Source organism: Neopsephotus bourkii, unplaced genomic scaffold (assembly GCF_033783945.1).
Source record: "Neopsephotus bourkii isolate Nb327-2 ecotype Australia unplaced genomic scaffold, CSIRO-AGI_Nbou_v1 NB_1660, whole genome shotgun sequence".
NCBI lineage: Eukaryota > Metazoa > Chordata > Aves > Psittaciformes > Psittacidae > Neopsephotus > Neopsephotus bourkii.
The window spans coordinates 438841-461305 of record NW_026902134.1 but is presented as its reverse complement, the minus strand read 5'-3'; the positions used below and the strand labels follow the sequence as shown (position 1 = coordinate 461305).

The 22465-nt window shown below is 64.2% G+C and overlaps 3 protein-coding genes across 5 annotated transcripts in view; 2 read left to right on the top strand and 1 right to left on the bottom strand.

The window, feature by feature from the left end:
* Window positions 1-22465, bottom strand: part of MCL1 (MCL1 apoptosis regulator, BCL2 family member) — a 41265-nt gene that overhangs the window by 7611 nt on the left and 11189 nt on the right. The window lies entirely within an intron of this gene.
* Window positions 2319-13498, top strand: INSRR (insulin receptor related receptor). Of its 3 annotated transcripts, none has more exons than XM_061375162.1 (22): window positions 2319-2470; window positions 3296-3850; window positions 5064-5376; window positions 6060-6202; window positions 6302-6446; window positions 6537-6751; window positions 6820-6946; window positions 7062-7300; window positions 7383-7550; window positions 7729-7924; window positions 8234-8275; window positions 8359-8627; window positions 8717-8853; window positions 9369-9534; window positions 10161-10269; window positions 10363-10433; window positions 11435-11664; window positions 11746-11856; window positions 11968-12127; window positions 12546-12675; window positions 12754-12888; window positions 13026-13498. In XM_061375162.1, exons 1-22 carry the CDS (start codon window positions 2377-2379, stop codon window positions 13279-13281), a joined length of 4011 nt encoding a protein of 1336 aa, XP_061231146.1. In that variant the 5' UTR covers window positions 2319-2376; the 3' UTR covers window positions 13282-13498. The 3 variants fall into 3 exon arrangements, with proteins under 3 accessions (XP_061231146.1, XP_061231145.1, XP_061231147.1); XM_061375161.1 differs by having other exon boundaries at window positions 10158-10269; XM_061375163.1 differs by lacking the exons at window positions 12754-12888; window positions 13026-13498 and having other exon boundaries at window positions 10158-10269; window positions 12546-12679.
* NTRK1 (neurotrophic receptor tyrosine kinase 1) lies at window positions 14094-21090 on the top strand. The gene is made up of 17 exons (XM_061375180.1): window positions 14094-14369; window positions 15298-15372; window positions 15539-15610; window positions 15941-16009; window positions 16223-16377; window positions 16470-16618; window positions 16738-16864; window positions 16951-17280; window positions 17668-17685; window positions 17828-17886; window positions 18070-18172; window positions 18935-19081; window positions 19185-19315; window positions 19420-19592; window positions 20176-20416; window positions 20652-20810; window positions 20898-21090. Exons 1-17 carry the CDS (start codon window positions 14182-14184, stop codon window positions 21081-21083), a joined length of 2382 nt encoding a protein of 793 aa, XP_061231164.1. The 5' UTR covers window positions 14094-14181; the 3' UTR covers window positions 21084-21090.

The following is a 22465-nucleotide window of genomic DNA, read 5'->3' as shown; positions in this document are numbered from 1 at the left end:
CAGGGGGGATCCCGAGGTGCTTTCGGGTTAGGATGCTCCGTGTGTGTCTGTGCATTTCCTGTCCCCCCCCTTCCTCCTGCCCAGACCCCTCCCTGCAGCCCAATCCCGGTGGCCTCCCTGTTGCTAAAGGGGCCGGAGCTGTTGCCCTCCCGTTCCCACCATGGGTTTCAGTGTTGTAAAGCAGCTTCTCTTTGTTGTTGGATTTAGGACTCCCAAAGGGGGGGGGGGGTCTCCCCTGTTTCCTGTTCAAAGCAACCCTGAGTGAAACCTTTCCTTAGAGCGCTTTAAAGGACACCCCCCCCCCGTTCCCGGGTGACTTCCTGGGATGTTTTAGTGCTTTGGGAGCCCCTTTGGAGCGGTGGATGAGCAGAATCCAGCCACTGGTGAGTAATTTATTGCTCTCTCCCCTGTAGAAGCCCCAGGCCTCCAGCGAGAGATTTGATAAAGGAATAAACTTTGCAATGAACTCAGTCACATCCGTGTGCGGCCCTTGGCGCTCGGCTCCGTGCTCCAGGTATCCCGGATCCCTTCTCCCTTCCCATGGGAAGCCTGAAGCCCCTGGTTTGGGAGCAGCCTTGGTTTCCCCTCCAAGCAGACGCTGCTGCACAGCCAGGGGTGAAACTCGGCCAAGGGCAGGGGCGCTGGGGTTTGCTCACCCGTGATGGGCATTCCCGACCCTCGGCATTCCCGACCTTCGGCGTTCCCGACCCCCGGCGTTCCCGCTTGGATCGCAGTGATGGCAGCACCGGGGCTGGAGCTCTGCTCCCAAACCCTTCGAAGCCCTTTTGCTGTTCCTATTCCCAGTGCAGTGGCTCCCGTTCAGCGCTAGAGGGGAGCTGGGATAAAGGCTCTGGAGCTCTCCTGCCTCCAAAGGCTTCCTTTGGCACTGAAGGAGCCCCTGAGGGTGCTTGTCCGGAACCTCCCTCCCACCCCAGCACAAACCCCGAGCCCCCCCATGCACGCAGGGGCTGGGGGTCCATGGCTGGAGCCGATGGGATGGGGGGGGCTGCGCCTCGGCTGCCTGCAAGGGGCAGGATGGAGCTGCAGGAGCCTTGGGTGATGGGACCCATCCTGGCCCCGGGTGCAGAGCGGGGTGAGCCCAGCACCATCAGCTCCATCCCATGGGCGCTTCCCAGGGCAGGGCTTTCCCACCCTGGGTGATTCCGTGATCCCACGGCAGCCGCGATTCCCTCCTGGTGCTGCCTGCTCCGGAGTCAGCCCCACACTGGCGCAAGGTGTCTGAGAACAGGGATTAGAGCTGGGAATGGCTCCTCCATTGCACCGGGACAGGGATGGGGATGGAGCCGGTGCCCTCCCGCATCCCCAGCTCTCTCCACCTTAAGAGCCCCACGTCCCTCCCTGCAGCCTCGCACCCACTTCCCCTGTGGCAGCCGCCAGCCGGTTTCCTGTTCTCAATCCTTGTTTGGGGACAGCAGCTGCAGAACGGACCCGGCTGCTCCAGACATCCGGAATTGCCCCTGCAAGGCCTTTTCCAGCAGAGAGCTTCTCTTGGGATCCACAGCCAGATCCTGCCTCCATCCATCACTCTATCCCTCTATTCGTCCCTCCCTCCTCCATCCATCCATCCATCCATCCCTCTATCCTTCTATCCATCCCTCCCTCCATCCCTCCCTCCCTCCATCCATCCCTCTATCCCTCCATCCATCCATCCATCCATCCATCCATCCCTCCATCCATCCATCCCTCCATCCATCCCTCCATCCCTCCCTCCATCCCTCCCTCCCTCCCTCCATCCATCCCTCCCTCCATCCATCCCTCTATCCCTCCATCCATCCCTCTATTCCTCCCTCCATCCCTCCCTCCATCCATCCCTCTATCCATCCATCCATCCCTTCATTCATTTCTCTATCCCTCCATCCCTCCATTCACCCCTATATCCATCCATCATCCCTCCCTCCCTCCCTCCCTCCCTCCATGGGGCTGCCCCACGGCCGGACCCTCCCCTCTGCTCAGCCCTAGAGCGAGACCAGGGGGGGACCGTGCGCTCCCGGCCCCGTGCTCCGGGGGGGGTGACCCCGGTTCCGTCACCTCGCACCGCACCGGGGGCTCCACCGGCGCCGGCCGCATCCCTGCCCCGCGGCCCTGGGTGCTGCTGCCCCGGCGGGGACCCCGGAGCTGCCGAGCCCTTCCCCGCTTCCCGGCCCATCCCGTCGGGGGGGGGGGGGCGGTGTTTGCCCTCCTCTATTTCCCAAACAAGCGCTGGCCGCGGCCCGCGGTTTTCAGGCTAAATATTTGGTGTGCGGCAGCGACAACAACGCGGGGCCGGCCCTGCCCCATAGCGCGCCCCATAGGGGACAGCGGCCGGACACGGAGCGGCAGCGCCCGGAGCAGGACGGCGCCGGGGTCCCGGCGGGGATGGGGACCAGGGTGAGGGGCTCCCTGCGGATGGGGCTGATGCTGCTGCTCCTCGGACCCCTCCCGCTGCCCCCCGTGCGGGCGCCGTCCGAAAGTAAGTGCTGGGATGGGGGGGGCTGTGGATGGGGGGGGGTGCAAGGCTCTTTGGGTGCTTCCTGACTCAGTTTCCCTCCCCGTGTGCCCTGAATCCCCCCTTCAGGAGGAGGAGAATGGGGGACACCCCCCCCCCCATCCATTTGTTGGGATGGGAAGAAAGGAGCGTGCTGGGAGGTTTGGCTGGAGCTGGGAGCTGGAATAGGGGGAAGGAGCCATGGGCAGCGCTGTCAATGGGGGTGAATGGAAAAGGGAAGTGGGGGGCTCCTGTGGCTCCTATGGGCATGGTGGGGAGCGCCTGGGGTCAGGGTCTGTCCTGCACCCCTGTCCCCGCTGCACCCACAGAGGGTCCCTGCGCACCCATGAGGTCCCATCACTGGGATCTCAGCGCTCAGCACCAGGGTCCGGGCTGGGGATGCTGCAGCCGGGAAGTGCGGGATGCTCCTGCGATATTCCCATTCTTTGGGTGGGAAAGCCCCGCGATGGCAAAACCAGTGGGGGGGGGAGGGGGTACTGGGAATGCTGGAGCAGGACCTGCATCACCACACATCAATGGGGGGGTTGGGGGGGGAAGATGCCGTGAGCTCCCCATGGAGCATCCTGACCCCCGCGGGGCGCAGGGCCGTGGTGTGGGGCTGACAGGAGGCGAGACAAGAGCCAGCCCTCGTTAGCATCACCCCTGAGCCGCCTGTCACAGCCGCTCCTGTCCCTCCACAACCATCACAGCGGCGGCATCAACACCCCGTGCGTGGTGATGCTGGGGGGCAGCCGCCCCATCCCCATTGCCCACAGCATCCCCCCCCCCTTCTCCTTGTCACCACCGCAGTCTGCGGCAGCATGGACATCCGCAACGACGTCTCCCAGCTCCAGAAGCTGGAGAACTGCTCCATCATCGAGGGCAACCTGCAGATCCTGCTCATGTTCACCACGGGCGCCGAGGACTTCCGCGGCCTCAGCTTCCCCCGCCTGCTCATGATCACCGAGTACCTGCTCCTGTTCCGCGTGTACGGGCTCGAAAGCCTCCGGGATCTCTTCCCCAACCTCTCCGTCATCCGCGGCACCAACCTCTTCTTCAGCTACGCCCTGGTCATCTTCGAGATGCCGCACCTGCGGGACGTGGGGCTGCACAGCCTGGGCCACATCCTGCGCGGCTCCGTGCGCATCGAGCGCAACCAGGAGCTCTGCCACCTCTCCACCATCGACTGGGGGCTGCTGCTGCCGCCCGACGCCGGGGACAACCCCTACATCGTGGGGAACAAACCGGCCGCGGAGTGCGCCGATGTCTGCCCGGGCATCCTGGACGTGGAGAAGCCGTGCGCGCAGACCAGCGTCAACGGGCGGCTCGAGTACCGCTGCTGGACCTCCGCTTACTGCCAGAAGGGTGGGTACCGGCGGGGCCCGGCGCGGCCATGGGGCCGCTGGGCGCTGGGGAGGGCGGGCGGGCGGGCGGGGGTAACCGGATCCGAGCTGTAGCATCCCCGCTGCCGCTGTCCCGGTGCGAGGTCACCGGGGCCCCTCCCGGGCTCGTTTGCTGTAAACAGGAGGCAGGGCAGGGGGTGTGTACAGTAAACACGGATCCTTATCGGGGCTGCGGCAGCGCCACCGCCAGCGCGGCCGGGCACCACCACCTGCATCACAGCCACAGCCACAGCTTCCCTTCCCTTCCCTTCCCTTCCCTTCCCTTCCCTTCCCTTCCCTTCCCTTCCCTTCCCTTCCCTTCCCTTCCCTTCCCTTCCCTTCCCTTCCCTTCCCTTCCCTTCCCTTCATTTCCCCTTCCCTTCATTTCCCCTTCCCTTCCCTTCCCTTCCCTTCCCTTCCCTTGCCATGCCTTTCCTTCCCTCTCCTCTCTTTTCCTTCCTTTCCTTCCTTTCCTTCCCCTTCCCCTTACCTTCCCTTCCACTTCCCTTCCTTCCCCTTCCCCTTACCTTCCCTTCCACTTCCCTTCCTTTTCCTTCCTTCCCCTCCCCTTCCCCTTCCCTTCCCCTTACCGTCCCCTTCCCTTCCACTTCCCTTCCCTTCCTTTCCCTTCCCTTCCCTTCCTTTCCCTTCCCTTCCCTTTCCCCTTCCCCTTACCGTCCCCTTACCTTCCCTTCCACTTCCCTTCTCTCCCCTCCCCTTCCCTCCCCTTCTCTCGCCTTCCCTTCCTTTCATTCCTCCCTCCCTCTTTCTTTCCCTTTACCCCTTCATCCCGTTACACATCTCCCCCTCCTTCCATTCCTGCATCACTTTATTGCTCCATCACTTCATTCCTCCATTGCTTCATCCCTGCATCTTCTTTTGTGTGGAGACCTCAGAGCAGCTCCCAGTGTCTGCAGGGATGCTGGAGAGGGGCCTTCATCAGGGACTGTAGCGATAGAACAAGGGGTGATGGGTTCAGACTGAACCAGGGGATGCTCAGGTTGGCTCTTAGGCAGAAGTTCTTCCCTGTGAGCGTGCTGAGGCGCTGGCACAGGGTGCCCAGAGAAGCTGTGGCTGCCCCATCCCTGGCAGTGCTCAAAGCCAGGTTGGACACAGGGGCTTGGAGCAAGCTGCTCCAGTGGAAGGGGTCCCTGCCTGTGCCCGCTCCACGCCCCCCGTGCCCTGTCCCCTCGCAGTGTGTCCCTGCGGCGCGGGCTCCGCCTGCACGGCCTCGGGCGAGTGCTGCCACGCCGAGTGCCTGGGGGGCTGCGGGCGGCCCCGGGACGGCCGCGCCTGCGTCGCCTGCCGCCACTTCCAGTTCCAGGGCCGGTGCCTGCCCTCCTGCCCGCCCCGCACCTACGAGTACGAGGGCTGGCGCTGCGTGACCGCCGAGTACTGCGCCAGCCTCCGCAAGGTCTCCGGTAACCCCCGGCACGCCTCCGAGTTCGTGCTGCACCGGCGGCAGTGCCTCTCCGAGTGCCCCGCGGGATACACCAGGAACGGGAGCAGGTCCGGATGCGAGCGGGCAGCGGGGCTGGGGTGGGTGATGGGGAGCGGCTGAGGGACCGGTCCCTACCGGACCGTGCATATAAATACATAAAGGGGGAGTGTCCCGAGGATGGAGCCAGGCTCTTCTCAGTGGCAAACAATGATAGGACAAGGGGCAGTGGGTACAAACTGGAACACAAGAGGTTCCACTTAAACTCCTTCTCAGTGAGGTGCCAGAACACTGGCCCAGGCTGCCCAGGGAGGCTGTGGAGTCTCCTTCTCTGGAGGCATCAAAACCCACCTGGATGCATCCTTGTGTAACCTTATCTGGGTGTTCCTGCTCTGCAGGGGGATTGGACTGGATGAGCTTATGAGGCCCCTTCCAGTCTCTAACATACTGGGATACTGGGATACCGGGATACTGTGATACCGGGAGGATGGAGCCAGGAGGGGCTGGGCTCTGCTCCCAAGGGATGGGACAAGAGGAAACAGCCTCAAGCTGCCCTAGCGCAGGTTTAGATGGAGCTCGGGACCAATTCCCCACTGGACCCGGCTGCCCAGGGCAGGGCTGGAGCACCTGAGGCTCTCAGTGCCATGGGGCAGCGGTGGCCTCAGTGGTTGGGAATGGATGAGCTGAAGGGCGCTGCCCACCCTCATTGATTCCCCAATTCCCTGCTCCTGTGTCCGTCCCTTCCTGCCTGCAGCATGTTCTGCCACAAGTGCGAGGGGCTGTGCCCCAAGGCCTGCAAGGTGGGCACCAAGACCATCGACTCGACGCGGGCGGCGCAGGAGCTGGGCGGCTGCACCCTGGTTGAGGGCAACCTCATTGTGAACATCCGCCGGGGCTGTGAGTGCTGGCTCCAGGCTCCTGCATCCCACCCTGCCCCGGGGCCAAGGAGAGGGGTGGATGGACGGGGGGGTCCTCACACCGGTGCCTTGTCCCCAGATAACCTGGCCTCGGAGCTGCAGAGCAGCCTGGGCCTCATCGAGACCATCACGGGCTTCCTGAAGATCAAGCACTCCTTCGCCCTCGTCTCCTTGTCCTTCTTCAAGAACCTCAAGCTGATCCGCGGTGACTCCATGGTGGATGGGTGAGGATGGGGCATGGGTTTGGGTCCTGGGGGGGGGACAAATGGCTTTGGGGTGCCCATTCCCACCTCTTCCATGCGTGTCTCCTCCAGGAATTACACCCTGTACGTGCTGGACAACCAGAACCTGCAGCAGCTCTGGGACTGGAGCCACCACGTCCTCTCCATCCCCGTGGGCAAGATGTACTTCGCCTTCAACCCCAAGCTGTGCCTGGCTGAGATCTACCGCATGGAGGAGGTGACGGGCACCAAGGGGCGGCAGAACAAGGCTGAGATCAACCCTCGCACCAATGGGGACCGGGCGTCCTGTGAGTACGGGGCTGGGGAGCGTGGTGGCAGCTCAAGACCTTTCCCCAACCCTCCCTCCGCTGCCCAGGTAAGACCCAGCCCCTGCGCTTCACCTCCAACGTCACCGAGTCCGACCGCATCTTCCTCAAGTGGGAGCGGTACCGGCCCCCCGAGTACCGGGATCTCCTCAGCTTCATCGTCTACTACAAGGAGTCGTGAGTGGTCCCCATCCACCCTCATGGAGGGTTCGGGAGCCCCATCCCTTGGGGCTCGACCCTGGGGGGTTTCATGGCCAGGATGGGGACCCCAATGCCTGGATGTGTGGGGCAGCCCCTTCCAGAACGTGTCGGAGTACGTGGGGCAGGACGCGTGCGGGGCGCAGAGCTGGAACGTGCTGGACGTGGAGCTGCCGCTGAGCAGCGAGCAGGAGCCCGGCGTGGCCCTGCTCAACCTGCGGCCCTGGACTCAATACGCCATCTTCGTGCGCGCCATCACCCTCACCACGGCCGAGGAAGGGCGCAACTACGGGGCGCAGAGCGAGGTGGTCTACATCCGCACCATGCCAGCGGGTAAGGGATGGGGCTGGCGCTGCGGGGACCCATGGAGGAGCCTCGGAGGGGCAATGACCATCCCTATGTGTCCCCCCTCCAGCCCCGACGGTGCCCAGGGACGTCATCTCCATGTCCAACTCCTCCTCCCACATCGTGGTGCGATGGAAGCCACCGACGCAGCGCAACGGCAACATCACCTACTACCTGGTGCTGTGGCAGCAGCTGGCTGAGGACATGGAGCTCTACGTCAATGACTACTGCCACAAAGGTGAGGGCGGAGGAGTGCGGTGGATGGGGACAGGGATGGGGACAGGGATGGGGACCGGGATGGGGACCGGGATGGGGACAGGGATGGGGACAGGGATGGGGACAGGGATAGGGACCGGGATGCTCACCCCGAACCAGGCTCCGGGATCACCTCCAGCCTTGCCCATCCCTCCCGGCAGGGCTGAAGCTGCCCACGAGCAGCGCGGACACGCGCTTCGGGGCCGGTGATGGTGACGGCGCTGATGGGGAGCAGGATGCGGAGGAGCGGTGCTGCCCGTGCCGCCCGGCCGATGGGCAGCTCCACATGCAGGGGGAGGCCGAGTCCTTCCAGAAGAAGTTTGAGAACTTCCTGCACAGCTCCATCATCATCCCCAGGTGATGTCCAAGGGGGGGGGGTCCTGCGTTGGGGTCCCCATTGGTGCGAGGCTCGATCTCAGCCTTGCTCTTGGTGCCCGTCACCTCCTCCATGGGGTAGATCTGAGCCAGGCACAGCTTGGGGTTGAAGGCAAAGCGCATCCTGCCCATGGGGATGGAGAGGATGCGGTGGCTCCAATCCCAGAGCTGCTGCTGGCTCTGGTTGTCCAGCACGTGCAGGGGGTGATTCCTGGAGGAGGATGCATGGGTGGCGTTCCTGCATGGATAGGATTCCTCATGGATCCTTTAACCAATTTCCCACTATCCCAGGCCGCCCTGGAAGGTGACATCCATCAACAAGAACCCCCAGAGGTGAGGGGGGACCCTACCAGCCCTCCCCTGCTCAGCTTTGGGGAGCCCCCCCACCCCTCTCCATCCCTCCCCATATCCCGCAGGACCCTGAGGCGCCGCAGGGACCTGATGGGCGCCGCATCCCCAACCAACGTGTCCTGGATGGAGCCCCCGGCCCCGCCGCACGGCACCGGCGGGGACCCCAAACCCCACTTCCAGATCTTCGAGGACAAGGTGGTGCGGGACCGCGCGGTGCTGTCGCGCCTGCGGCACTTCACCGAGTACCGCATCGACATCCACGCCTGCAACCACGCCGCGCACACCGTGGGCTGCAGCGCCTCCACCTTCGTCTTCGCCAGGACCATGCCCGAGCGTAGGTCCCTGCTTCCGCAGCACCGGAATGCGCCAGTGTGGGATGGGGGGGGGTGATGGGAGCTGAGCCCCTCCGTGCCCCCTCTCCAGTGCAAGCCGATAACATTCCCGGGAACGTGACGTGGGAGCCGGCGGGGAAGAACAGCGTCCTGCTGCGCTGGGAGGAGCCCCGCAACCCCAACGGGCTCATCCTCAAGTATGAGATCAAGTACAGCCGCGAGAGCGAGGTGAGGGCCCCCCTGCAGCACCCCCTGACGCGTCTGCTTATGGGGGCACAGCACCCGTTGATCCGTTCCCATCCCCATCCCTTCCCTTTCCCATTCTATCCCCATCCCTTCTCCTTCCCATTCTCGTTCCCATTCCCATCCCCATCCCCATCCCATCCCTTCCCATTCCCATTCTATCCCCATCCCTTCTCCTTCCCATTCTCGTTCCCATTCCCATCCCCATCCCATCCCTTCCCATTCCCATTCTATCCCCATCCTTTCTCCTTCCCATTTTTATTCCCATCCTCATCCCATCCCCATCCCTTCCCCATCCCATTCTATCCCCATCCTTTCCCCTTCCCATTCCCATTCCCATCCCCATCCTATCCTCATCCCCATCCCATGTGCTCCCCATCCTCATCTGCATCCTCATCCCTATCCCATCCCCTTCCCATCATCTCACCTCCCTCCCCCAAGGCCCATGCATGGCTGGGGGCAACACAGCCCCTTTGCCACCCCACCATTGTCCCCCCCAGGAGGTCACCACCGTTGTCTGTGTGTCCCGGCACCGCTATTCCAAGTACGGGGGGGTCCACCTGGCTCTGCTCCAGCCGGGAAATTACTCAGCCAAGGTCCGGGCCACGTCTCTGGCCGGCAACGGCTCATGGACGGGGCTCATCAAGTTCTACATCCTGGGGCCAGGTACCCACAAGGGACATGGGGGCCACCAACGGGGTCCCCAACCATGGGCATGGGCTGCGGGGCTGGGAGCTGGGTACCGGGGATGCTGCTGGCTCAAGGGATGCTGCTGGGTTGGGAGCCTCCAGCCAACCGGGACCTCCCAGGACTGCTTAGAAATGATGGGAAGTGGCTTGGGGAGAGCTTCTGCCAGTTCCCGCAGTGGGTCCCATCCAGCCCCATAGACCTGTGTGTGTGTAAGTGGTGGGGAAGGGCCTTGACCATTCCCCCTTGGCTGATGCGGGCTCCAAGGTGCTCCCTACCCGTGCTCCTCCTGAGTTGCCTGCTCCTTCTTCCAAAGGTCCCCAACATTCCTTTTATCCCTGATTCCCAGTCAAAGCTCCCTTTCATCCAGGCCAGTCTTCTCCCATCCTTCATCAGAGGATGCTGCTGGATGGAGGAGCTGGGGGACACTGGAGGATCAGGGGATGCTGCTGGATTTGGGGATGCTCTGGGATGGGGACACCCAGGGACCAATGGGTGCTGCTGGGCTGGGGAGCTGGCCCCATGGTGGTGGTGGTGGTGGTGGTGGGATGTATCCTGCAATGTGTGGGGTGGGCTGAGTGCCCACGGCCGCCTGCTCCCAGCAGCCGAGGAGGAGTCCAACAGCTTCTACGTCCTGCTCACGGTGGCGCCCGTGGTGCTCATGGTGCTCATCTCCTGCCTCGCCGTCTTCGTCTTCTTCTACAACAAGAAGAGGTAGCGGCCATCCCCGTGGCGCCGGGGCTGGGGTGTGGGGCGGTGGCACCGAGCCCTCGGCCCCCATCCTCTGAGTGATGCCACCCCTGGCAGGAGCAGTGATGGGTACCCCAGCGGGACGCTCTACGCCTCCGTCAACCCCGAGTACTTCAGCACCTCAGACAGTGCGTGGGGACGGGCAGGGCCTTCCTTTGGGGTGGGATGGGAATGGGGATGGGATGGGAATGGGGATGGGATGTGCTTGTGGATGAAGATGGAGATGGGGATGAGTATGGGGATGGTGACCTGATGGAGATGGGGATGGGGAAAAGGATGGAGATGGGGCAAGGATGGGGATGGTGATGTGATGGAGATGAGGATGGGGAAAAGAATGGAGATGGGGACAAAGATGGTGATGTGACGGGGATGGGGATGAAGATGAAGACAGCATCACGAAGATGAAGATATGGCTGGGAATGGAGATGGGGACGGGGATGAGGATGAGAATGGGGACAAGGATGGTGATGGGATGGGATGGGGATGGCGATGAAGATGAAGACAGGGTCACGAAGATGAAGATATGGCTGGGAATGGAGACGGGGACGAGAATGGAGACAAGGATGAGAATGGAGACAAGGGGATGGGGATGAGGATGAGAATGGAGACAAGGATGGTGATGGGATGGAGATGGGGATGAAGATGAAGACAGTGTCACGAAGATGAAGATATGGCTGGGAATGGAGACAGGGATGAGAATGGAGACAAGGATGAGAATGGAGACAAGGGGATGGGGATGAGGATGAGAATGGAGACAAGGATGGTGATGGGATGGAGATGGGGATGAAGATGAAAACAGAGTCATGAAGATGGAGATGTGGCTGGAAATGGAGGTGGGAATGGGGATGAGGATGAAAATAGAGACAAGGATGGCGATGGGATGGAGATGGCGATGGGGACAAGGATGGCAATGGGATGGAGATGGCGATGGGGACAAGGATGGCGATGGGATGGAGATGGGGATGAAGATGAAGACAGGGTCATGAAGATGGAGATGTGGTGAGGAATGGGGATGAGGATGAGAATGGAGACAAGGATGGCGATGGGATGGAATGGGATGAGGATGGAGACGGAGATAGCGGCAGGGCTGGGGATGGTGACAGTGAGAGCGGGACCCCCTCCCCTGCAGTGTACATCCCCGACGAGTGGGAGGTGTCGCGGGAGAGGATCACGGTGATCCGGGAGCTGGGGCAGGGCTCCTTCGGGATGGTTTACGAGGGGCTGCTGCTGGGGCTGGATGCTGAGGGCGAGGAGACCAAGGTGGCCCTGAAGACGGTCAATGAGCTGGCCACCATGCGGGAGCGCATCGAGTTCCTCAACGAGGCCTCCGTCATGAAAGCCTTCAAGTGCCACCACGTGGTAGGTGGGGGGCCAAGGGGGACAGCGGGGACATGGAGGGAGTCAGGCCCCAAACCGGCCACCCCTCTTTGTGCCCCCCAGGTCCGTCTGCTCGGCGTCGTGTCCCAGGGCCAGCCAGCCCTGGTCATCATGGAGCTGATGACACGCGGGGACCTGAAGAGTTATCTGCGCTCGCTCCGGCCTGACGCCGAGGTGAGGGGCTGGCCAGGTCCCGCAGTGCCCATGGGCACAGGAACCCCCACTCCATCCCTAGGGGGGGGCGTTGAGCGTCCCCCAGCCCCCGGGTCTCTGTGCATGGTGCAGAACAACCCTGGGCTGCCGCCGCCGTCGCTCAAGGACATGATCCAGATGGCCGGGGAGATCGCCGACGGCATGGCCTACCTCAACGCCAACAAGTTCGTGCACCGGGACCTGGCTGCCCGCAACTGCATGGTGTCCGAGGACTTCACCGTCAAGATTGGAGGTGCCAGCCCCACACAGAGCCCAGACTGGGTTGAGTGGAAGGGTCCTTAAAGCTCTTCCAGCTCCATCCCTTGCCATGGGCAGGGGCACCTTCCACTAGAGCAGGATGCTCCAAGCCCCGTGCAACCAGGTTCAAGCCATTCCCCTTGTCCTGTCCCTGCATCCCTTGTCCAAAGCCCCTCTCTGTGTTTCCTGTAGCCCCTTTAGGCACTGGAGATGCTCTGAGGTCTCCCCCAGAACCTTCTCTTCTCCAGGCTGAACCAGCCCCAGTGTTCCTATGGGAGCTGCTCCAGCCCCTGCTCATCCGGATGGGATCCAACAGCCCCATGTCCTGATGCTGCGGGCACCAGAGCTGCACCCAGTGCTGCAGGGAGCATCCTGGTGCTCACCCCCCCCTTCCTCCTCTTCCTCCCCCCCAGATTTCGGCATGACCCGGGATATCTATGAGACGGATTACTACCGGAAGGGGGGCAAGGGGCTGCTCCCGGTGCGCTGGATGTCCCCAGAGGCCCTCAAGGACGGCATCTTCAACACGCAGTCCGATGTATGGTGAGTGCTGGGGCATGGGGCGCCCTGTGGGGTCGGGGGGGGGCCGTGTCCCAGTTGAACGCAGTGGTGCTGCTGCAGGTCCTTCGGGGTGGTGCTGTGGGAGATCGCCACGCTGGCCGAGCAGCCCTACCAGGGCATGTCCAACGAGCAGGTCCTGCGCTTCGTCATGGACAACGGGGTCCTGGAGCGCCCCGAGAACTGCCCCGACAAACTGTGAGTGTGGGGATGGTGGAGACCCCCCTCCTCCTTGTGCCGCTCACAGAGCCCAGCCCCGCGCCCATCACCCCGGTGTCTGGTCCCTGGGTCCTTCGGGCTGTGCCCCGAGCCCAGCGGTGCCTCTTCTCCCGCAGGCACGAGCTGATGTGCCTGTGCTGGCAGCAGAACCCGCGGCAGCGCCCGTCCTTCCTCCAGCTCCTGGAGAGCATCAAGGACCACATGGCCCCCGCTTTCCGCACCCTCTCCTTCTTCTACAGCCGCGGTGGCTCCGGAGAAAACCCCGACGCCGACGTGGATCAATCCCACGGGAAGGACGAGCCCCCCCCCGCGTCCCCGCCACCGTCCCCTAAGGACCACGGCTCCAGCCGGATTCCCAATGGGATGGCCTGAGCCCATCCCGGCGTGGCCTTGGACTCTGCATCCCCCGGCCACCCCCCCCCCAACGGCCGGGAACCCCCCTGTGTTATTTATTGCTTCCAAGGAGTGGGTGCTTTGGGAAAGGGGTGGTGGGAAACCCCAGGATGCTCCATGGGGCGCATTTCCCCTGGGAATATATTGGGGTGCCTGGAGCCGAGGGGAAGGAGTGGGAAGGCACCGGATGCATGGAGACCGCCTTGGTCTGTCCTTATCGTTTTAGAAGGGGAGGGAAATGGGGATCTGGGTCCCCCCCACCAACCAGCAACCGGGTCCCCCCCTCTTTTACACGTGGGGAAACTGAGGCGCGGGGCTGTCCTCTCCCCCCCCTCCCATCCCCAGCACTGGGACCGGTCTCAGGGCTCCGCTGCCTGATCTGTGCCCGTGGGATGAGCGCGAATAAAGGGGGGATGAAGCTCGGACGTGGCGGTGCCTGGTTTGGGGGGGTCACGGCGAAGGGGGGGGGGCAGCTCATGGGGGTTCCCATTCCCCCCCAAGCCCCATCCATTTCCTGCGGTGCCCGGACCGGGATTAAACCGGGGAACTGGGGAGGATGCAGCGGGCGGCGGCTCTGCTCTGGGGGGGGCGCACCAGAAGTCCCCGTCTCCAGCCCCTGTGCACCCCAACACTGCAGGAGCCGGGGCAGCTCCGTCCCGCGTTGGGATTCTGGGGGCACCCCGGTGGGAGCTGTGATGGGGTCGGGGGCTCCGGGGGGCTCCTGCCCTGCTCCATCCCGGCCGGGGGGCGGTGCCGGGGCGGGGGGAGCCGCGGCCCCTCCCGGGGGGCCGGTCCCTGCGTGGCTCTTAAGCCCCGCACGGCCCCGTGCTCGGCTGCCGGGCAAGTGCGAGGGACGGCGGCTCCGGTCCTGGCCCCGCGATGCCGCCGCTGCCCGCCCGGCTCTGCCTGGCCGCGGTGCTCCTGCTGCTGCCGCTGCCCGCCCCCGGCGCTGCCGGTCCCTGCCCCCGGGGCTGCCGCTGCCCCCGGGCCGGTTCCGTGCTCTGCCGGGAGCCCGGCACCGTGAGCAGCCTGGAGCGGCTGCTGGGGAGCGGCGGCTTCACCGACGTGTGAGTGGGGCTGGGAGACAGGGCAGTAGAGCGGAGGGTGACGGGGATGGGGCTGGGAGCGATGGGGATGGTGCCGGTGGGTCTGAGGGATGCGGTGATGGAGCTGGAGGTGATGGAGCTGGGGGTGATGGAGATGGGGGGTGATGGAGCGACGGAACTGGGGGTGATGGAGATGGGAGTGATGGAGCAATGGAGCTGGGGGTGATGGAGATGGGGGGTGATGGAGATGGGGGTGAAGGAGTGATGGAGCTGGGAGTGATGGAGCTGGGAGGGATGGAGCTGGGGGTGATGGAGACGGGGGTGATGGAGACAGGGGTGATGGAGCGATGGAGCTGGGGGTGATGAAGCTGGGGGTGATGGGTTTGGGGACAGAGCAAGCAGCCTGGGGGCTGCTGCTGCTGGGGTATTGGGGCTGGGGCTGGGCACCCCGAACGTGATGGTTTGGAGGATCTCTGCTCTTGCCCCTCCTCCGGCGTGGTTTGCAGAGAGGGCACTGGGGTGGGAGGGGGTGCAGGACCCCCCCCACTCCCGTGCAGCCCTGGCCGTGCCGCATTGCCGGGGCTGGCTGCAGCGTTGTGGCCGTGCCTCAGTTTCCCCATGGGCCGGGGATGCTGCATCAGTTCTTTGTTCACTGGGTGGGGACGGGGGTGCCCCAAGAGACCCCCCTGCCCCATCCCCACAGCCTCATCCCCGGGGGGCACAGCGGAACCAACCCCCTCTCGGTGGGGGTCTGAATCCCCACTTAGCCCCTGACAGTTCGGGGTTGCAGGAGCGGCCCCCATTGCCAAAGGGGTTTTCCTTCCCCTTCTGCCTTGGGAACAGGGGAAGGGGGGGGAATGCAGCCGGTGCCTCCCTCCCGCTGTGCTTTCTGGCAGCCCCCCCACGGGGCGTCCTTCGCTGCCCCCCAAACCCCTCCTCTGCCCCCCAGTGTCATCGAGAACCAGCGGGCGCTGACGGCGCTGACCCGGGCTGACACCAGGATGCTGCGGGAGCTGCGGAGCCTGTGAGCACCCCGGGAGCCGGGGGAGGGGGGGGTCCCTGTGCGGGGCCGTGCGGGGGGGAGGCTGGGGCATGGGTCCTGATCCCGCAGCACGGAGACAAAGGGGGAACGCTCCCAGGCTGGGGATTGGGGGTTCCCATTGCGGGCGCTCAGCCCTTGTCTCCCGCAGCACCATCTCCAGGTCGGGGCTGCAGCACATCGCTGACGATGCCTTCCTGGACACCCCCAGGCTGAGCCATGTGTGAGTGCCCCCCCCCTCCCTCCACCAGCTCCCTTCCCCATCCCTGCGGGCGCTCAGGCCCGGTGCAGGGTGACCGGATCGATGCTGTCACCGTTGGGGCTCTGCTACTGAGTGGGAAACCATCGACCTGGGGGGGGCTTCTGCCCCGGGAGCTCTGTGCTGCCCTGGTGCGGGGGGGCCGGGCCCTATCCTGGGGTGCGTGGGGCTCCCTTCTCGCCTGGAAGCCGGTGGCCCCGTGGCTGAGGTGGTTTTGCTTGGTCACGGTGTGCCCCGGTGCCAGGGATGGGGTCTGCGGTGGGAAGGGGCTGCTGATGGGCTCCATCCCGGCAGGAATCTCTCCTCCAACGCCCTGCAAAGCCTCTCCTGGAAGAGCTTCCAGCATCTGCCCCTGCAAGAGCTGTGAGTGATGGGGAAGGGAAGGTGGGAGCGGAGCATCCCTGGCCGGAGGAGGGAGGGACAGGGCTGGGATGCAGGGAGAGGGAGGCTCTGACAGCCCCGGTGTGGGGATGGGGACGGGGATGGCACCTGTGGCATCCTGCTCAGGGCAGGACCAGTGGGACTGGGAGTGCTCTCCCGTGGTGAATCCTTGTCCCCATCCCTGCCCCATCCCAGCGTCCTGGTGGGGAACCCCTTCAACTGCTCCTGCGGGCTCCGCTGGCTCCAGCTCTGGCACATCGGGAGCCGGCCCGACCTGGGCAACCAGTCCCTGAGCTGCTGGGATGGCTCCGCACTGGTGCCACTGGGGAGCCGGGCCCTGCGCGCCTGCGGTAGGTGCTGGTGTCCCCCCCCCTCCTTGCTGAGCCCTCCGGGGGTTGGGGACGGGGACACCCGGCCCCGCTCACCCCCGTGTCCCGGGCAGAGCCCCCGACCGTCCGCATCGAGCCCCCCGGGGCCGCGCTGCGCCAAGGGGACAGCATCAACCTCACCTGCCTCATCGCGGCCGAGCCGCCGGGCACCGCAGAGTGGGTGCTCCCCGAGGTGGGCCCCGACCTGCCCGTGGTCACCAAGGCAAGTGAGGGCCATGGGGGCTCAACCCCAGCGGGGCACGGCCCCATCATTGCCCCACCGTGGCCATGGGGGGCTGCATGGGGGGGGGGGGGTGTTTGCTCATCCCGATGCTCCCACAGCTCTCGGACCAGGAGCTCATCCTGGAGATCAGCAACGTCTCCTCCAGCCTCAACCACAAGGACCTGACGTGCCGGGCAGAGAACGCGGTGGGGCCGGCGGAGGACAGCGTGGTGCTGAACATCACCTGTGAGCAGCCGGGGGGCAATGGAGCGGGGTCGGGTTTGGGGTCCGGCTCCGGCACCCATCCTGCTCCCTGCGTGCATCCCTTTCAGTCCCGCCCGTGATCCTGCTGCTGCACGAGGCCATCCCGCAGCACTTCTGGTGCATCCCGTTCTCCGTGGACGGCAACCCCGCTCCCAGCATCCGCTGGCTCTTCAACGGCTCGGCCCTGGCCGAGGGGCCCTACATCCACACGCGCATCGTGGAGTACGAGCACAACTCCACGGTGCTGCACGGCTGCCTCCAGCTCAACCGCCCCACGCACGTCAACAACGGCAACTACACCCTCGTGCTCCGCAACCCGCTGGGAAGCGCCTCCCGCAGCGTCCAGGGCCGCTTCATGGAGAACCCCTTCAGCTTCAGCCCCGAGGAGCCCATTCCCGGTGGGTGCTGCCCCGGGGCTCCGTCCCCTTGGCTCTGTGCACGGCTCCGCTGCGGCTCAGGTTCCTCAGGGGTGGGAGAAGGGAAAGGCAGGGAATGGTGAGGATTTGCCTCCTTTAACCTGGGAATAACGAGGTTTTTCCTCCTTTACCCTTGGGAATAACGAGGCTTTTCCTCCTTTACCTTGGGAATAATGAGGTTTTTCCGCCTTTACCTTCAAAATGATGAGGTTTTTCCTCTTTTACCTTGGGAATAACGAGGATTTTCCTCCTTTACCCTTGGAATAACGAGGTTTTTCCTCTTTTACCTTGGGAATAACGAGGATTTTCCTCCTTTGGCTTTGGAATAACGAGGTTTTCTCCTTTCTCTCCCCCGCTGGCCTGCACCAGTGTCTCTGTCTCCACTGGGTGAGTGACGGGCACTGCAGTGGGTGCAACCCCTGCCCCAACAGGGTTGATGCCATCCCCGGTGCCCCCCACTCACTGGGGCCACCCCATATAATGAGGGCCTCCTGCCCCACACTCACCCCACACCCTTCTCCCACCCCAGGGACCAGGAACAGCTCATTGGATGGGCCCATGGAGACGGCAGATGAGCACGCATTCGGGGTGAGGGGGTGCTCCATGGCTCGGGGAACAGGACCAGGACACCCCACAAAAGGGGGGGGACACAAAGCCTTAGGGCCCGGAGCCGAGCGGGATGCGGGGGGGGGCTGAAGGGCAGCGCTCCCGTGCCTCGGTTGCCCCTGGGCTCTGTGGCCGTTACCGAGGCGCTGTCCCCGCCGTGCCCAGGTCTCGGTGGCCGTGGCCCTGGCCGTGTTCGCCTCCCTCTTCCTCTCCCTCATGCTCATCGCGCTCAACAAGTGCGGGCGCCGCTCCAAGTTCGGCATCAACCGTGAGTGCCCCCACCCCCGGGACGGGCACCGGGCACCGGGACCACAGCCGGGGCTGGGACACAGCAGCGGGGAGGGGGACCACAGCCGGGATGCTCATGGGGACCAAGGGTGGGGATGCTGATGGGGACCACAGGCATGGACATTGATGGGGACCGTTGTAGGGGATGTTAATGGGGACCAAGGGTGGGGATGCTGATGGGGATGCTGATGGGGATGCTGATGGGGACCACAGGCATGGACATTGATGGGGACCATTGCAGGGGATGTTAATGGGGACCAAGGATGGGGATGCTGATGGGGACCACAGGCATGGACATTGATGGGGACCATTGGGGGGGAGGGATGTTAATGGGGACCAAAGATGGGGATGCTGATGGGGATGTTGATGGGGACCACAGGCATGGACATTGATGGGGACCATTGCAGGGGATGTTAATGGGGACCAGGGGTGAGCCCATTGATGTGGACCAGGTTTGGGGCCATTAATGGGGACTCTGGGTGGGGATGTTGGGGGGGACGCTGATGGGGACCGTGGTGGGTGCTGCCCCCCCCCTCCGGCAGCACAGGCAGCAGCTGCTAATTCACTCCTGGAATAGATTCAGCCTCTAAATGGCTTTGATGGGGCTGCCTGGCCCCCAGGGGCCGGCCGGGCCGAGGGGATGCTCGGCAGAGCCTGGCACTCCCTGCGCTGGCTGGAGGAGGATGGGGACGGCACCATGGGACCCCCCTGATGGCCTTGTCCTTGTCCTTGCCCCTGCAAGGCTCGGCCGTGCTGGCCCAAGAGGACGACCTGGCCATGTCACTGCACTTCATGAACCTGGGCAGCAGCCCCTTGTCCTCGGCCGAGAGCAAACTGGAGGGGCTGAAGAGCAACTTCATCGAGAACCCGCAGTACTTCTGTGACGCCTGTAAGGGCTGGAAGCGGGGGGGGGACCCCAAGAGCATCCTCCCATTGCCTCATCCCTGCTGCAGGGTGGGGGGGGCACTGATGGGTCGGGGTCCCCCCCCCAGGTGTGCACCATGTGCAGCGTCGGGACATCGTGCTCAAGTGGGAGCTGGGGGAAGGCGCCTTCGGGAAGGTGTTCTTGGCTGAGTGCTACAACCTCCTCCCGGAGCAGGAGAAGATGCTGGTGGCGGTGAAGGTGAGGAGGGGGGGTGATGGTGATGATGATGATGGTGATGATGATGATGATGATGATGATGCTGGGGTGTCCATGGGGGGGTGTTTGATGCCGCCTCCCCACAGGCGCTGAAGGAGGTGACAGAAAGCGCCCGCCTGGATTTCCAGCGTGAGGCCGAGCTGCTGACGGTGCTGCAGCACGAACACATCGTCAAGTTCTACGGCGTCTGCACCGAGGGCGAGCCCCTCATCATGGTCTTCGAGTACATGAAGCACGGGGACCTCAACCGCTTCCTCAGGTGGGCCTGGGGGGGGGTTTGAGGGTCGCAGCCCCCCCCTCCTTCCCCTTTCCTTGGCCGCTCCATCAGCGCTGCCAGCCTGCTCCCTGCTAATGCAGCCCTCCTTGCAATATTGATTAGATTAGCTGTCTGAGAGGCTCAAATAGAGAGAGATTGGCCATCAGCTGGAATGAGCAGAGACTTTTCGATTGCCCCCCCAGGTATTGCTGCTAGACCGGGGGGGGGGGGCACTGACAGCGTGGGGTGGGGGGGGTGAAGCTGCCAGAGGCATCGCTTTAGTGGCCGCGCTGAGCTCTGAGACGTGGCTGCTGTGATTATCGTTATGGGAGTTGGCATTAATGGTTGTGCCGAGCAGAACCCCCCCCGCCTCCTCCCAGCTCCCGCTGTCAGCAGCGCTCGGCATCAAAGCTGGATGCGGCCCCACTTCGCACCCCGGCAGCCGGGGGATGCTTTGGGATGCAGGGAGCTCAAAGCCCCACGGGCTCCATGGAGCATCCTTCCCGTCACTGCCGCTCCTTCCCTTTACCCCCATCCCCTCCATTGCCCCCCGTGCCCGGCTCCGAGCAGCCCCTGTGCCCGGCAGGTCCCACGGCCCCGATGCCAAGATGCTGGAGCAGGGGCAGGGGCAGCCCTGCGGGCCGCTGACGCTGAGCCGCCTGCTGCAGATCGCCACGCAGATCGCCTCGGGCATGGTTTACCTCGCCTCGCTCCACTTCGTCCATCGGGACCTGGCCACCCGCAACTGCCTGGTGGGCCACGACCTGGTGGTGAAGATCGGGGACTTCGGAATGTCCCGGGATATCTACAGCACCGACTATTACCGGGTGAGCCGGGTGCTCCGCTTCCACCCCCGGGCCCATCCGTGCTCAATCACAGCAGCCCGCTCTGGCCCCTTGAAACCCATCCAGGTCCATGGGCACCTTCCCCTCGAGCAGGGAGCACTGGGGGCTCCTCCGGGTACCCGCAGTGTTAAAACAGCTCTAACCTGAGGCACATTGGGGGGCTTGAGGGGGGCAAACAGGGGGGTCCCTGCCCCACTGATGGCCCCGCTGCGGGCAGGTTGGGGGCAGGACCATGCTGCCCATCCGCTGGATGCCCCCCGAGAGCATCCTCTACCGTAAGTTCACCACCGAGAGCGATATCTGGAGCTTCGGGGTCGTGCTCTGGGAGATCTTCACCTACGGGAAGCAGCCCTGGTACCAGCTCTCCAACACCGAGGTGGGTGATGGAGGGGGGGGCAGAGGATGGTGTCAGTGCCCCGAGGGGGGGTTGGTGTTATCCCATCTCCGTCCCGTGTTCCCGCAGGCCATCGAGTGCATCACGCAGGGCCGGGAGCTGGAGCGGCCCCGCACGTGTCCCTCCGAGGTGTACTCCATCATGCAGAGCTGTTGGCAGCGGGAGCCCCAGCAGCGCCGGCCCATCAAGGACATCCACAGCCACCTCCAAGCCCTGGTCAAGACCCCCCCCATCTACCTGGACATCCTGGGCTGAGGGGGACCCCCCCTTCCAAGCACCCTCTGCTCCCCGCTGCCCCCCGCCCCATCGATCCCCCCGGGGTGATGCTCCAAGGGAGGGGGGAGAGGGACAAAACCTTATTTATAGTGGAAAATTCCCTTCCCAGCGCCCCGGGGGGACTGGGGGCCCCCCAAAGCTGATGGGGAAGGGCCAAGAGCCCCCAGCACATGCTCAGGGCCACTGTTGGCACTGGGGGCCCAGCTCTAAGGGGGGTGGTTGAGGTGCTCGGTGGCTCGGCTGCTCCTTCAGCCCGGTGCCTGGCTGCTGGGATGCTCTGCTCTGCAGCACAACCGGTCCATAATAAAGCTGTCCGCCCCCCACTCCCCTGCACTGGGACCCGCTGGATCCGGGTGGGATTGGAGCAGCTTTGGGGGAAAAAGAGGGAGGTTTCGGAGCAGGGAGGCTGTGGTGCTGGGAGAGGAGGTGCCCGGGATGCAGGGATCATGTGTGCCCGGGATGCAGGGATCATGTGTGCCCAGGATGCAGGGATGTGTGCCCGGGATCCAGGGATGATGTGTGCCCGGGATGCAGGGATCATGTATGCCCAGGATGCAGGGAAGATGTGAGTCTGAGATGCTGGGACAATGTGTGCCCAGGATGCAGGGATCATGTGTGCCCAGGATGCAGGGATGATGTGTGTCTGGGATGCAGGGATCATGTGTGCCCAGGATGCAGGGATGATGTGAGTGTGGGATGCAGGGATGATGTGTGTTCGGGATGCAGGGACAATATGTGTCCGGGATGCAGGGGTCATGTGTGTCCGGGATGCAGGGATGATGTGAGTCTGGGATGCAGGGATCATGTGAGTCTGGGATGCAGGGATGATGTGAGTCTGGGATGCAGGGACAATGTGTGTCCGGGATGCAGGGATGATGTGTGCCCAGGATGCAGGGATGATGTGTGTCCGGGATGCAGGGATGATGTCCCTGCCCACAGACGCAGAGAGGGAGCCATGGGACTCAGCATCCCTCCACGATGCTCTTGCCATACCTCAGCCGGGTTCCTGGGTCCTGTTGCCGATGGGTCCGGGGGGGTGGATAGGACTCCAGGGCACAAAGCCAAAGGATGAAGCCCCCCCTTCCCCACAGCCCTCATCGGAGCCAGGGGGTTATCACATGCCCTGTAGCATCCACTCCATCATCCCCCCTCGGGCTCTCCGGCCGCCTTGGTAATGGTCGAGACCTGGATCTGACCGTAATGGAGCTGAATTGATTCCATCTGGCTCATTAGGCCGGGCCTGGCAGCTCCTTTGTTACCCACCACGACCCGAGATAAGCAGGAGGAAAGGGGAGGGCGGAGGGGAAACTGAGGCAGGGGCGAGCGGGAGCCCAGGGGCTCAGGACCCCGCGGGGCCGGGG